The 15,360-nt window shown below is 46.5% G+C and overlaps 1 protein-coding gene across 3 annotated transcripts; it reads right to left on the reverse strand.

The window, feature by feature from the left end:
• Positions 1-3,865: 3,865 nt before the first annotated feature.
• LOC113450955 (zinc finger protein 483-like) lies at positions 3,866-15,125 on the reverse strand. 3 transcript variants are annotated; one of them, XM_026722299.2, is made up of 4 exons: positions 15,010-15,098; positions 8,183-9,078; positions 7,013-7,103; positions 3,866-6,428 (listed from the first exon to the last, which is right to left on the reverse strand). In XM_026722299.2, the coding sequence occupies exons 2-4, from the start codon at positions 8,969-8,971 to the stop codon at positions 5,911-5,913; spliced, it is 1,398 nt and encodes a 465-aa protein (XP_026578084.2). In that variant the 5' UTR covers positions 8,972-9,078; positions 15,010-15,098; the 3' UTR covers positions 3,866-5,910. The 3 variants fall into 3 exon arrangements, with proteins under 3 accessions (XP_026578084.2, XP_087784421.1, XP_087784422.1); XM_087928295.1 differs by lacking the exon at positions 15,010-15,098 and adding an exon at positions 14,123-14,368; XM_087928296.1 differs by lacking the exon at positions 7,013-7,103 and having other exon boundaries at positions 15,010-15,125.
• Between the last annotated feature and the right edge of the window lie 235 nt (positions 15,126-15,360).

Raw genomic sequence — 15,360 nt, forward strand, 5'->3', positions numbered from 1 at the left:
CCTTCCGGAAATACCGGAAGTGGCTGTTTTCAGCCTCCAGAGGGCCTCTGGAGCTGGGGGAGGCCATTTTCGCCCTCCTGGGGGCTTGAGGGATGCCTCTGCAGCCTTGTGAGGCTGAAAACGGGCCCGTTTTGGGGCACTTCCGGTATTTCCAGAAGGCCCATTTTTCAGCCTCCTGAGGCTGCAGAGGCTTCTCTCGAGCCTCTGTGAGGGCGAAAAAGGCCTCAAACGGGCCGAAAATCAGCTGGGAGGCGCGCACATGCGCAGTGCAGGTAAATTTGGCTAAGGCTCGTGTGCTTGCACAAGGTTCGCCATCATGGTGGTAGATTATAGAAAAAAATAAATGGAAGTAAAGCTCATTTACACAAGACAATTCCTCTGAATTGTTTTATCTATGGATTTCAAGTGCTTTTATACTGAACCACACAGCTCTGAAGAACAACTAGTAGTTTACCATAGGCAGAATAAATCACAACTGAAGTCTGCTATCAAAATAAGCAATTTAATATAAATCAGGGGTCCCTCAACCCCCGGGGCCGGGGCCCACTAACAGATCAAGGCGTATTTGCAACCAGGCCACGCCAGTGTTAAGCACACACGTAACTTGTGCAAATGTGCCCGTACGTAGGTGCATGCAGCTCAACTTGTGCAATCATCTGCACACACATGTGCTTGTGCTCCGGCCCACCGATTGTGCAAGTCGAACTACACGCATACGTGTGCAAAAGATCACTGCTTTGTTCCCCTCTTCCCTCGCCGGGCCACCAAGTGACAAAAGTTGGAGACTGCTTATTATAAACATCACAATTGAAATTTTTATGGGTATGGCGCAGTGAGTCATTAGGGTTGGGGGAGGAGGAGGCGGCTCTCAAAAAAAATTAAAATGGCAGCCTTTGAATGCGGCCTGAAGTGTGCTGGGTTTGCTCTTGTGGACACAACTGCCAATTTGTGGACGATGTGCAGAGGTGGTATTCAGCCGATTCTGACTGGTTCTGGAGAACCGGTAGCGGGAATTTTGAGTAGTTTGGAGAACCAACAAATACCACCTCTGACTGGCCCCGCCCCCATCTATTCTATGTCTCCCAAGTTCCAGCTAATTGGCTGGGTCCTCTGTCAGGTTTCCGGAATAATGTCAAGTTTCCAAGTGATGAAATCCATTTAAAAAGAAAAGAACAAAGTCCATCTTCCAAAGCAATTTATTTTATTTAGGAAAGCATCAGATTGCCAAAGTCCACGGTAATTCCAGATCTGACCCAACCCAGAATTGCCCCACAATATTAAAAGTTAGAAACAACCCCCCCAAAGTCACATTCTCCAATAGAAGTAATTCAACGTTGCTTGATGTCATAAATCTCCACCTCAAGGGACCTAAGCACGGACAGCTCATTTTCCCACGGGAAGAAGAATCACCTAGCCTAAACAACTCTTATCTCCACTCCTTCCCCCGGCAAGCCTGAAACTCTTCCCCGCGGCCATAGAGAAAGTAAGAAAAAGAATATATACTAATCCTAACTAAAATGGCTACACATAAATTCAATTTCGGGCTTGACACCTTTGGTTGCCCCGCACAGGAGAACGGAGCTGGAAAGCAGGTTAGTGGGGTGGGGAGGGAATGGGGATTTTGCAGTATCCTTCCTCTGCCATGTCCACCAAGCCAAGCCATGCCCACAGAACCGATAGTAAAATATTTTGAATCCCGCCACTGACAATGTGCTGTGGATTATTATCTTAGACTAGGAATGTGGACATCAAAGTTCAAGTTTACGAGAGTTGGTGTCTCCTACTCAAAGCCAAGCATCTTCTCGAATACCCCACACTGATTCTGCGACTGAAGAGGGGGAATAGCCATCGGAGTCCTGTGACTAAGCGGGAGGAGTGATACTCTGGGACTCCCCACTCTCATGCTTCCCCTACCAGTGACCCTGGGTTTTCTCGGCCACAGGAAACCGAGATCTTTGCAAGTTCTTGGTGGAAGAAGAAAAAAAAAAAGAGTACGGGTAGTCCTCAATTTATGACCATCATTGAGCCCAAAATTTCTGTCGCTAAGCGAGACAGCCGAGTGTTGCCCATTTTGCGACCTTTCTTGCCACCATTGTTAAGCGAATCACCGCAGTTGTTACGTTAGCAACGCGGTTGTGAAGTGAATTTGGCTTCCCCCATTGACTTTGCTTAGTCGTATGGTCGCAAAAGGGGATCGTGTGACCTCGGGACACAACAAGAGTCATAAATACGAACCGGTTGCCAAGCGTCCAGATTTCAGGTGACCGTGGGAATGCTGCAATGGTTGTATATGTGAAAAAAACGGTCCTAAGTCACTTTTTTCAGGGTGGTTGTGACTTTGAACGGTCGCTAAATGGGTTGTTGTTAACCTGTATTCCAGTTTTCCTCTAGTGAGCCTTCTGTGCTGGCTTACTGGAAGATGGCCAGAGGTGGCCCTGACTTTTAGCTCTCTTTTTCTGACTCGGTTCCCATCGCTTGAATTGACTTACCCCTGGTTGGTTTGTCCTCCTCGTGGAGGAGAGGAAGAATTCAAGTGTCTTTGGGTTGTTATATATCCCAATTCTGCAATTCTATAGGTCTCTAAAGACCTATATGACCCATTGCTTAGCAACCCTCCCAAAAGGTACCTATGAACCAGATACTGATAACATTTGTAAGAGCCGAGCTTGGTGCCCTTTTGAACTTGGCTGTTTTCTTGCAGATGTTTCATTACCCAACTAGGGAACAAAATCCATGCTCCACGGATCATGAATAAGGTGACGTTTATATGACTTAGCCCAATGGTTGCCAACCAGTGGGTCGTGGACCACTGGTGGTCTGTGAGAAAATTTGGGTGGTCCGCAGAGAAATGTCACTCCCCAAAGCAATTAATCCAGGCTGTGCGGGAACACAAGGCCGCGCTGCCCACATGGCCTGCGGGAACACAAGGCTTGCGTCAACTCATAAAATATTTCTATGGTTGTTTTAGAGTTACAACAGAAAGGGAAGGGGGAAAGAGCAGTGCGGCAGCTTGGAAACCAAAATTGCATTCCATAGTTTTCCAAGTTCGTAACTAGGTGACTGAAGTTTCTGTTGTGCAAAAGTCTAACTGGAAAGCATGACTGATGACTCTGGGCTATGGATGTGTCCCATTGGAGAATATGAATTACGATACACTCGGGGTGGGAGGAAAACCAGGGTCAAAAGTGGCAATGAATGATGTGTCTCAGAGTTGGCTACACCCAGGCAGTGCCGGACATGTTAACTCCCAATAAATCCTTTTGAAGTTTTAGAAGTTTGGCTCAAGACTCATGATTTAAACGGGAGTAACTGCTGGAATCCTGACATTTAAGCTTGGCCAGTTTTGAATTGCTACACTACAAACTTGTGTTGCAGATCACTCTGCTAAATGGTAATGTTTAAGATACTCCTGTTGTTCCTTTATCCTTCCACTCTCAGCTTTCCCAATGGCTACATTCAGACATTACATATAATCTTCGATCTTCAGTAACAAACCACTTGTGTTCATATAGCATGCTATGCCTATTGTTTTAAGGCAGCGTTAACCTTGGCAACTTTTAAGTTATGTGGACTTCAACTCCCAGAATTCCCCAGCCAAGCCAACATAGCTTGGCTGGGGAATTCTGGGAGTTGAAGTCCACATAGGTTAAAGTTGACACTGATTTAAGATAACGGCCCAATTGCTACGATGCAGTTAAACAATGGCTGGATTCCCACAAGAGAGATCTATGGACAAGAATTTCTTCTTCTTTTTAACTGTTTGACTGTTAAGATTAAGTTAATCTTTCGGTTTAAGCTGGGCGATCCATTAGAACAGGCAATCTTGATAGCAAGTGATTTAACTCAAGTGAAAAAAAAAATGGCATGGTTGTTTAGAGAACTTTATTCATCCCAATTCCACTAAAGGCATCTTTACATTCACTGTCTTTTTTTTCAAGACTTCAAAAGGGCCCGCAGTAGCTCTGGGAACAGAAGACCAGCTCAAAAATTCCCTGGTTTTTTTTTGACTTCACCCTGGTAATCATGCAACCTTTTTCATACCCTTACCTGAACCCACGCCAGGAACAGGAAAAATAAAATAAAATTCAGGTATACTGCCTGCCCGGGTTTATTTCCGGCAAATAAAAGGAGAATAACTTCTCTAAAGAGGGGCGATAATTACTTAAAACAACTACAATTAGACTGCAAGCTTTTAGTTTAATGTGTGTGCATGGGGGAAAAAAAAAAAGAAAGGTGGATTTACATCTAGCAGGCTCTGAACAGAGAGATGGAGAAAGCAGAAGACAGCTGGGAGCTTTCTGAAGCAGTGTTTCTCAAGTCTGGCGACTTTAAAGATGCGCGTGGACTTCCGTTCCCAGGATTCCCCCAGTCAACCACGCTGGCAGAGGAATTCTGGGAGTCGAAGTCCACTCATTTTAAAATGAGGCAAAGGTGAAAAACGCTGCTTTAAAAGGGCCGGCAGGAATAGTAGAAAGTGGGGAGAGGGGCTGGATTGGGAATTCGAGCTGGACATTGATCCATGGAGACCCAGTTGGGCGTCCTTGCAAGCGTCTCAAATAAGGAGCTCCCCCAAACCAGACAGGGGTGAAGAACCACCATTCCTCAAAAAGTTCTAACTGGATTTTCTTCTTCAAAGAGGCTCTTCTGCGAAGGAGCATTTTCCCAAATCCACATCTTGATTTTGACAACCACGTGATTCCCAGCTCTGCCACAGCCTTTAGGATACCCCCCAAAAACCTGGTTTTTCCCTCACAAATTGAACAAAACAGCCCTGGAGCTCTTCGGATGCATTAATATACTTCTGGTGAAGTTTGCTCCTGGCGCCACAGAAGTTTCGATGCGTTTTCTTCGGTCATGATTTCCTGACCTGGATTTGGGGTGGGGGTGGATATTATTGTGTTTTTAACACTATGAGCCATTCACTTGGGGAAAGGAAGGCGATCGTATCAATTGAATCGAATAAACCGGCATTTCTGGATGTCGGCCACTTTAAGATGTCTGCCACCCGCACATCTTAAATTTGCCAAGGTTCAGAACCATTGAAATAGATCAAACCACCAAGGAAAAACTATACAGGTAAAATGGCTATTGGGGGGATGGGGGAGGGGAATTTCATTCCGTATATCATAGGTGTCAAACTTGATGACATCCCGTGACGTATTGTGACATTTTTTTTGCCTTTGCGGAGCCAGAGCGGGCATGGGCGCCACGTAATGCATCCAGCCCATGGAGGCCACCAGTTTGACACCACTGCCCTCTTATCATGTTGGAAGTAACCAATCTGCTCAGATTATTACGAGTGGATTTGGAACACTCAGATTTGATGCTGGAGCATTTCTAATTCTCCGAGGAACAGCTTCTCTGCCTGGCAGCTGTTCCTCGTGGACTGATCTGCTGATGGAATTCAAAGTTTATTACAGTTATATTTAAGATCTTCTGTGCTGTTCTATAGAAACTTTTCAGCCTTCCAAATAGACGTTCAGATTTAAGCTTTGGCATATACGTCTTCTGTTTTAACAGGCGAAATAGCCCCCCAAAAACAAATAGCAAAATCCCAAATAATAATGGTCTTGGAACCGAGTTACGGCATCCTGTAACTCAAGAAGGAATGAGGTGGAAACAGACTGGCATCTAATCAAGATTTGTGTAATCCCTCCCTCTTGTGAACGATGAGTTCCCTCCCCCCCCAAAAAAAATTTTTTTTATGACACTCTGGAGGGATCCTCCATATTGTGTATCCCAAATTAACATTTTCCCAAGACCTTAGTATTTCCCAGGATTCCCAACGTAGCCGGCAATAGATGCTCCCTGAGAACAATCAAGATCTGAAGGAGAATCAAATCCCCCTTTCTGACTCGTTTTCGCCACACAGTTATCGATTTTTCTATCCGCCACTTTTCTCCCCAACCGCTAAGTCGATCCTCCGTACATGTGAACAGTGCTGTGTTTAAGGAGGTAAGACTTCCGAGTGAATTTCTTCCCACACTCCAAGCACTCATGGGGTCTCTCCCCCGTGTGGATCCCCTCGTGGCGTTTAAGATTCGACCTGCGACTGAATCGCCGCCCGCAATTCAAACAGCTGTAGGTTTTTTCCCCCGGGTGGATTTTTTTTTGCTTAGTGAAGTTTGATTTATGGTAGAAACTCCTGGCGATGACGCTGGAGGCCGCGTACTTCTTAACCATGGGCGTCTTGGACTGGCCAAGCTCCCTGTAACTTCCTCGGCAAGGAACGGCGCTATTGCCCATCTCCTTGGGAAGGAATTTCTGCGGCCAGATGAGTCTATCTTGGCTTTGGGAAAGGTTTTCCTGTTCACCGAACTGAGCTGCCTGCGCTTCCATTCTCCCGCTGAGCATCTCGTGTGATGTTTCGGGCTCAGAATTCTCCAGCGTGTATTTCTCAATTTTGTCAATGCCTCTACTGCCTTCACCTATGGGAGAAATGAAAAAAATAATAATAATCCCAAATCTATATATATAGAAGTGTGTGTGTATGTGTGTTTTTCAGCATATCTCTGGAACGCCTTGAGCAATTTCAACCAAACTTGACATATTGATTAATCTCTGAAAAAAAAAATATACTATGGGGGTAAGACACCCCTAACACTCCTCGGGGGTGTCTGTGTTCTTGTGGTCTGTTAAGATACAGCCAGTTGTGCTTTAAAATGGCTTCTACTGTACAGCGCTGTGGAGTTGCCATGGTAACGGCTTCACAGTACTCCACAAGGGGGCTCTCTCTGGTAACGGGGAAGATCCAACATTAGAAATTACGTTTCTTCCGGATTGCCGAAATCAAGGCTTTTCCTATCTAATACAGGTTTAGGATAAATAAATACCCGGGCAACGCCAGGTGATCAGCTAAAGAAAATGTTTTGGAGCCGTTTGGCAGGTGGATAGTAATGGGAAGGGAGCTGAAGAAAGGAAGGGATGGAATGAAAATATCCACCCCAAAGGAACTGCGCCGCATCCAAGTATTTGACCAACTGGCTTTAACTCGTCCGTTTGTATCACTCACCGGCATCTCCAGAGTTCCCCTCATGATTAGCCTCCCTGAACAGTGGTCCCTTCCCACAATCCTCTGCAGCATCCCTCACTTCCTTGAGCACCTGGAAACAGGAGAAAACATCTGTTTCAACAAGGCGGGGAGAGAGATGGGGAAGAGGGGTCTTCAAGTTGCTACCGTTGGAGACTTCTGGTCTAGATTAAGTGGAAGGGCTGGCATATCCTGGAACCACTTTAGGTAATGGCAGGTTCTGGACTCGGCGTTCCGCCAGGCCCTGAATTCTTTTGAGGGCGCAGCTGCCTGTCCTGAACATTTGACTCGTATCTCTTGTGTCACACACCTGGTGTTGTGCCCCACCAGCTACCAGCAGCGCTGGCGGCGGACTCAGACAGTGAGGAGGCTGGGGAGGAACTCTGGCCAGTCCTGGTGTCTGGGGAAGGCTCTAATGCGGTGGTAATCAACCTGGTCCCTACAGCCCACTAGTGGGCGTTCCAGCTTTCATGGTGGGCGGTAAGGGTTTTGTCCCCTACTTTATAAATCACCATTACTGTGGAACCAGTGGGCGGTTACAGAAAATTTTACTACTAACAGAGATACAAAAGTGGGTGGTAGGTATAAAAAGGTTGACTACCCCTGCTCTAACGGGTGTTCTGCGTCAGACCCAGAGATGAGGCCAGGGCCATCCGACATTTCCCAGCTGCCTATGGAGTTGGAGATAAGTGTGGAAGAAGAACAGCTGGAGCCTATTCCAGATGGGCGTATGCGCAGAGCTGTCAGGAGAAGGGAACAACTAAGGAACAGAGGCCAACTAAGAAAGAACGGCATACGTGGACGCTGAATGACCCCTCCCTGGGGAATAAATAGAAGCAAAAGGGGAATGGTGGTTGTAAGAGACCATTAGTTCACTTATTATGATGAAGATTGGCTTATCGTGGTTTGTGCCTCAGAGACTCCTTGTCAGGAATTAATTTACAGCGTTGCGACCGGAAGCTCCCAGCCTGGCAACTATCCAAGGACTGATAAGGCCTGTTCTTGCAGGATTATTGCCGGAACTTTTCTGGGTGTGTGAATGCCAGGAATTCACATTAACCAAATTAAAAGGGTTTTTTTTTTCAGGACAAGGTGTCTGTTTCATGATTCTGTTCGGTCTGGGTCATAATACTGCAAAGAAGGTCGACTTACCTCCTGTTCTTGATGCTGGTGACCTTCCGCTTGCATTTGCAGAAAGTCCTCAGCCAGAGACACCGCCTGGATGCAAGTCTCGGGGCTGTTTCCACGGACCCAGTTCTGGATCTCGGGCGGCAGGATGGCCAAAAATTGCTCCAGGATCAACAGTTCCAGGATCTGCTCCTTGGAGTGGTGCTCCACCTTCAGCCATTGATGGCAAAGCTCCTGCAGACGGCTGTATGCCCCCCGTGGGCCCTCGGCCTCCTGGTAGCAGAAGCGGCGGAAGTGCTGGCGCAGCTTCTCGCGGCCGAGGGCGTCCCTGTGCAAAATGGCCGCCTTCACTTTCCCATAATCCTCTCGCTCGGCGCTTCCAAGGCTGCAATAGGCGCGCTCGGCTTCTCCTCGGAGGGCGGGCAACAGGTGGGATGCCCACTCCTCCCTGGGCCACTGGCAGGCCTCGGCTACCTGCTCGAAGGAAGCCAGGAAGGCCTTGGCGTCATCCCAGGGGGGCGGCTCCTCCTGGACCAGGGACACAAAACCCCAGGGCTGCTGGGATTCAGACATCTTCAGGAATTCCTGCCACTGGGCTTCCCACTGCTGAGAGACCAGGTCCGGTTCCTGTTTGACCAGTTGCTCTGCTCCCTCGGGCCCTCTGCAGCTCTTCCGGTCTCCTTCCAACTCCTCGCCCGATTTGGAAGCCGCTCGGCCCAGATCCTGCCTCTTGAACCCCGGCTGCATCCACTTCTCCAAAGCAGCTTGCAACTGCAGGCTGAATCCCGTCCGGGGCACCTCTCTGTCGGCCATGGAATTTGTGCGGCAATGGACGAGCCGGAATCTCTCCAAACTGAGACAAGACGATCCCTGAAGGGAAAAACCTACGGTCGATAGCCAAAGATGCTTTTTCTGGCGTTCTGTAGGGGGACAAAAGACAGATAATAACAGATCATCAGAGTTGGAAGGGACCTTTGTAGGTCATCTAGTCCACCCTCCCCACCCAAGTGGGAGACCCTACACCATTTCTGACAGAGGAGAGTCCAATCTCTTCTTGAAAGCCTCAAGTGATGAAGCTCCCACAACTTCCGAGGACAACTTCTGTTCCATTGGTGGATTGTTCTCACTGTCAGAAAATTTCTCCTTATTTCCAGGTTGAATCTCTCTCCTTGATCAGTTTCCATCCATTGTTCCTTGTCTGGCCTGCAGGTGCTTTAGAAAATAGCTTGACCCCCTTCCTCTCTGTGGCAGCCCCTCAAATATTGAAAGACTTCTATCCTGTCTCCCCTGGTCCTTCTCTTCACTAGACTAGTCAGGCCCAGTTCCTGCAACCGTTCATCGTATGTTTTAGTCTCCAGTGCCTCAGTTTCCGAACACTTCTAGCCTCCCCTGACTCTCAAGTCACACTTCCACCCTTCCCACAGGAGAGAAACGGGATGGGCCCTGTGGAAACTAGGCGGAAGCCAGGGATCTTTTCTCTAAAAGATCTCTTCAGGGAGTTATTTAAAAGAAGGAACCAAGTCCTTAAGGAAAGAAAGAGGGGAGGGAAGTCACCTAAACTACGGAAGAGAAGCTGCCCCTCCACCCCAAAGCCCACCAACTTGTAAATCAGCAAGAGAAGAGAACCTGCCTGTCTTTAAACAGAATTTTAAAAGAGAGCAGGAAGAAAACGTGTATTATAAGATTTAGAATTTATTAACATGAATAGATAGACAGAAGAGTAAGAAATTGAATATGTGATAATAGCAATAAAATAACTGATGGATTAGGATTGAATAAGAGAATGAATGTAACTTAGGCAAGGATGGAATATACTTTTGAAAGAGAATAATTATAGGTTAACGATAATACGATTGACCAGTGTGATATAAAATAGCGATTAGAATGGTTATAATTACAAATTAAGTAAGAAATGTATGATATTGTTATGGGCACAAGGTATATGTACCCAACCGACAACGCTGGAAAACTGAAAGATGGTTTTGTTTGTTTTTGTTATAAAAATTAAAAAAAAAAACTTTTTCTGAACAAAAAGAACTTTAACAGAATAGCAGGGTTGGAAGGGACCTTCTAGGCCAATTCCTGTCAATCAAACAGGGGGCCCTGAAGCTTGTTTGACACATCAAAGGTAGTCTTCAACGGATAACAAACTGAACCTCAAATTTGCGTTGCTTAAGTGAGTGAAGTTTGCCTCACTTTACGACGTTTTTCTGACAGAGCAATCAACCCATGGAACAGAAGTTGCCCTCGGAAGTTGTGGGAGCTTCATCCCTGGAGGCTTTCAAGAAGAGACTGGACGGCCATTTTGTCAGAAATGGTGTAGGGTCTCCTGCTTGGACGGAGGGGGGGGTTGGACTAGATGACCTACAAAGTCCCTTCCAACTCTTGTTAATCTAATCTACAGTCTTTTGCCCCAGTGCTTTAGTGACTCACTGCGGTTGTTCAGCGAATCATGAGGTCATTAAGTGAATCTGGCTCCTCCCTCACTTCGGTTGATTACAAATGGTGATCACAGTTGCAAGGGCCCAAACTTTTGATCGCAGGATCATGGGAACATTGCCACAGTCGTAAGTGTGAAAACTGGTCATAAGTCTCTCTTTACCAGTGCCGTTGTAACTTCAAATGGTCAACTAAGCGAACTGTCAGGGACATTCGTTGTTGACTTAGAACCGTTCATTCAGCAACCATTCAAAGGTAGGATGGCTCTGAACGAGTGATACTTCTGAGTTCCAACTTTTGCAGAGTCCCAGGGTCACTTAATCATGATTTCGGATGTTCCTTGCCGGTTTCCCACAAGCAAAGAACGGGCAAGCTGGCAGACAGTCACAATCCTGTGAGGTCCTCACTTAAGAACCCACATGCTTCTAGCTCAGAGGTCTCCAAACTTGGCAACTTGAAGACTTGTGGACTTCAACTCCCGGAATTCTCTACCCAGCACAGTCCACAAGTCTTCAAGCTGCGAGGAATTCTGGGAGATGAAGTCCACAAGCCTTCAAGTTGACAAGTCTTCAAGCTGCGAGGAATTCTGGGAGTTGAAGTCCACAAGCCTTCAAGTTGACAAATCTTCAAGCTGCCAAGAATTCTGGGAGTTGAAGTCCACAAGTCTTCAAGTTGACCAGTCTTAAAGTTGCCAGGAAATCTGGGGGTTGAAGTCCACAAGTCTTCAATTTGCCAAGTCTTCAAGTTGCCAGGAATTCTGGGACTTGAAGTCCATAAGTCTTCAAATTGCCAAGTTTTCAAGTTGCCTGGAATTCTGGAAGTCCACAAGCCTTCAAGTTGCCAATTCTTAAAGCTGCCAGGAATTCTGGGGGTGGAAGTCCACAAGTCTTCAAGTTGCCAGGAATTCTGGGAGTTGAAGTCCACAAGTCTTCAAGTTGCCAAGTTTGGGGACCCCTGTTCTAGCTTAACAATTAACAACTGGGACTGCCAGAATAGCTGTTGCTAAGCAGCGCAGATATGTGATTTTGCATCACCTAGCAACAATAATTCCAGTCCCAATTGCTATTTTTTTTAAAAAAAATACAACATTGAGGGGGATGGAGGTAGGAATCGAACCCACAACTCCAGGAGAAGACTCCCAGAGGGTTAAAAAAAAAACAGCAGCCACCTTTCAGGGAACTTGGTCAGTATTTAAAAACTGGATGGAGATAAATTCTGAACTAATAGTAGGAAAATACATGTAGTCCTCAACTTATGACCATTGACTCCAAAATTGATGGTAAGCAGGTTTTGCCCCATTTTTTTGACTTTTTTTTGCCACAGTTGTTAACTGAAACCACTGTGGTGGTTAAATTAGTAACACAGTTAAGTGAATCTGCCTCCCCCATTGTCTTGTCAAGAGGGTCGCAAAACAGGATCACATGACCTCAGGACATTGTAACCATAAATAGGAGTCAGTTGCCAAGCACCTGAATTTTGATCACATGACCACGGGGGACGCTGCAACGGTCATTAAGTGTGAAAATGGTCATAAGTCACTTTTTTCAGTGCCATTGTAACTTCAAATAGTCACTGAATGAACTGTTGTGAGGACTAACTCCGTTTTTCTCCCCAATTTGTGCTGGCAATGCTGGTGTTTCTACTGTTTATAACATTTTTTCCCTCCCAATATTTTTTTTTAACTTTTACATACAATAAATCCATTCCATTTCAACCGTGTGTCGATTAGGTACATATTCCGGGTGCTTACAATTTATATTAATACTCTTCTTATCAATATAGCAATAATCACATTCCCACATGAATAAAATAAGTAATATCCAATATATCTATTTCACCAGCTCCTCTTATTGCTTTATGTCTAATCCATTTTAATTTTTTTCCGTTTCTACAATTCTGATGTGCGGTTATTCCAGAGGTTATCAAACTTGGCAACTTGAAGACTTGTGGACTTCAACCCACAGAATTCTTGGCAACTTTAAGACTTGGCAACTTTTAAAACTTGTGGACTTCAACAAGAGTCAGATCCGTGTATCTGCCATTCTTCAATGGAAGAAGAAGGGGGGGGAGTTGGTACAAGTAATCCTTTTTGATGTAACCTGAATATATTAAATCTTATATTGATTCTGTATAACTTGCATATGATATAAAACTGGAGGAGTGGAGCCAGATGTCTAGAAACTTGTCACCTCTTGAAGAGATGACAAAATGAGAAGAGACCATAAAAATTCCAGTTCTGGAAGACACTCCTGGGAACTCTGCTAAAATACGTTCTCGGAGAAGCGGAAGGGGGAATTAACATGTTGGTTCTTTGTTTGACTAAATCCCCATCTAAATAAGGGGAGGGATTCTAACTTCCTTTATCTATGACTGTATGCCTGGAAATATTTTAGACTCTGCTTTGACTAGTGTTGGGACTAAATCCCTTTCAATAAAGAATTCCTTTTGAAACACCTAGTTTTCAGAAGTTCATTCTTTTCGGTTGAAGGGAAAAAGTCCAACGCTTACAGGTGGGTATATGTCGAGAGCTACCTGTATTTGCAGAGCATCTTCACCTTGGCAAGTCTTTTGTGACTTGGCACCTCAGATGCAGTTACAATTCAAAGTACTGGCTGAACTCCACATAGGAGTTTAAGCATTTCTTTTAGAAACTCAAGGAGGTCAGAGAGAACACCCCAGTTTCTACCCCACCCCACTCCCAAATAGATTGAGCTATAAGAGAAGGACTGAATCAGAGTCAGAATAGATCTGGAAGGGACCTTAGAGGTCTTCTAGTCCAGCCCCCAGCTCAAGCAGGAGATTCCATCCAGAATAGGAATTGGAATTGAATAGGTGGAAGGGACATTGGAGATCTTCTAGTCCAATGGTGGCTAACCTTTTTGGGCTCCTGTGTCAAAAATTGTGCACGCGCTTGCACGCTCATGCTCACGTGCCAGCACCCAGAAGGCAATGTGCCCCCCCACATTTGCATGTGCAGTCCGCCCACCCCTTACCTGCACTGCACCTCACAGCTGATTTTCAGCCGGCTTGAGGCCTTTTTTTGGCCTCCCAAAGGCTTGAGGAAGGCTTCTGCAGGCTTCGCAGGCCGAAAACTAGCCCCGTTTCATCACTTCCTGTTTTTCCGAAAATACCAGAAGTGACTAAACGGGGCTAGTTTTCGGCCTGCAAAGCTTGCAGAAGCCTGCAGAAGCCTTCCTTAAGCCCAAAGGCCGAAAAAGGCCTCAATCAACTGTGAGGCGCGCACAGGCACAGTGAGGTAAGTTTGCCCGCAGCTCACGTGCCGGCACAAATGGCTCTGCGTGCCACCTGTGGCATGCGTGCCATAGGTTCGCCATCACGGTTCTAGTCCAACCCCCTGCCTAGGCAGGAAACCTTACACCACTTCAGACAAATGGTTATCCCACATCGTTTTAAACACTTCCAGTGTCGGAGCATCCACAACTTCTGGAGGCAAGTTGTTCCACGGAGTAATTGTTCTAACTCTCAGGAAATTTCTCCTTCGTTCTAAGCTGCTTCTCTCCTTACCCTGCCTTCAGCAGCTTTGGAGAATAGCTTGACTCTCTCTTCTTTGTGGCAACCCCTGATTTCAGACAAGTCTCTCCTTCAACACCTCCAGCGTTGGAGCACGTACAACTTCTGGTGGCAAGCTGCTCCACAGGTGAACTGTCCTCACTCTTGGGAAGTTTCTCCTTAATCCCAGGTTGCTTTCTCTCCTCGGTTAGTTTCCACCCGTTGTGGCTTGTCCTGCCTTCAGGTACTTTGGAAAATAAGTTGAGCCCCTCCACCTCCTCTTGGTGGCAGCCCCTCAAATACTGCAAGACTGTTGCCCCAGTAGGACCCTCGTTTCCCCCACCAATAAGCTACCATGGTTAAGAATTATGGTTAATTCTCCTGGTTAAATAGGTGGCATGCATAAGCCTACCGTCCCTGCCCTATTGCTTCTTTTTATTTCTCTTCATGAATTCATAACTATGTTTATACTGATGATACCTATTATCTTGTAAGCGATTGACAAACCAAATAAACAAATAAAATAAAATAAGAAAGAGGGGGGGGAGTAGAATTGGGTCTCCCCACTTCTTCCCCCATCCTGGCTCTGGGGCTGAAAGTGGGGGGACGGGACCGGACCAAAAGGTCCCAATAGCTTCGGTAGCTGAAGAGAAGGGGAGGGGTTTTTTTTCCAGACCCTGGTTCCCATACACGCCCCCCAACCCAAAAACGTCTCCCCCGCCCCCTTGAAAATGGCTCAAGAGGCAACTCTTGAGCTGCGAGGAAGTCCATCTGCCTTGGATTTCCCGGGCTTTGGGGTTGGGAAGTCATTCCCCATCGAAATCAAAGGGGAGCGGGGGGGGGGTTCACTTTTTAACCCCTTTTGAGCCTTCGGACCCCGCGCTCCGAATTCGGCCACTCACCCGGATTCCTGCCGGAGACCCCCCGACTCGGAGACGAGGACGCCTCTTCCCCCACCCCTCCTTCTATTGAGGAAGCGGAGCTCGCTGCGAAGCCAGAAGTATTAAACAAATACAGCTGCTTCCGTGGGAGGGCTCTGAGCAGGAAGGGGTGAGGCTCCTCCGAGTCGAATAGCAAATTGCCTCCGAAATGCACTTTTTAAATTTCTCTCTCCCCCCCACATCCCGCCATTGCGGTGGGGAGGGGGCAGAGGGGAGCTTTTGAAAGAGCTTTCCGTGCGGTGATTTTTGCAAAAGGTTTCCCACCCAGAATTAATTTATCTATCTATCTATCTATCATCTACACATCAAATC

The sequence above is a fragment of the Pseudonaja textilis genome, chromosome 2 (assembly GCF_049901715.1).
Source record: "Pseudonaja textilis isolate UNSWEBS1 chromosome 2, rPseTex1.2, whole genome shotgun sequence".
In the NCBI taxonomy this organism is placed as follows: domain Eukaryota; kingdom Metazoa; phylum Chordata; class Lepidosauria; order Squamata; family Elapidae; genus Pseudonaja; species Pseudonaja textilis.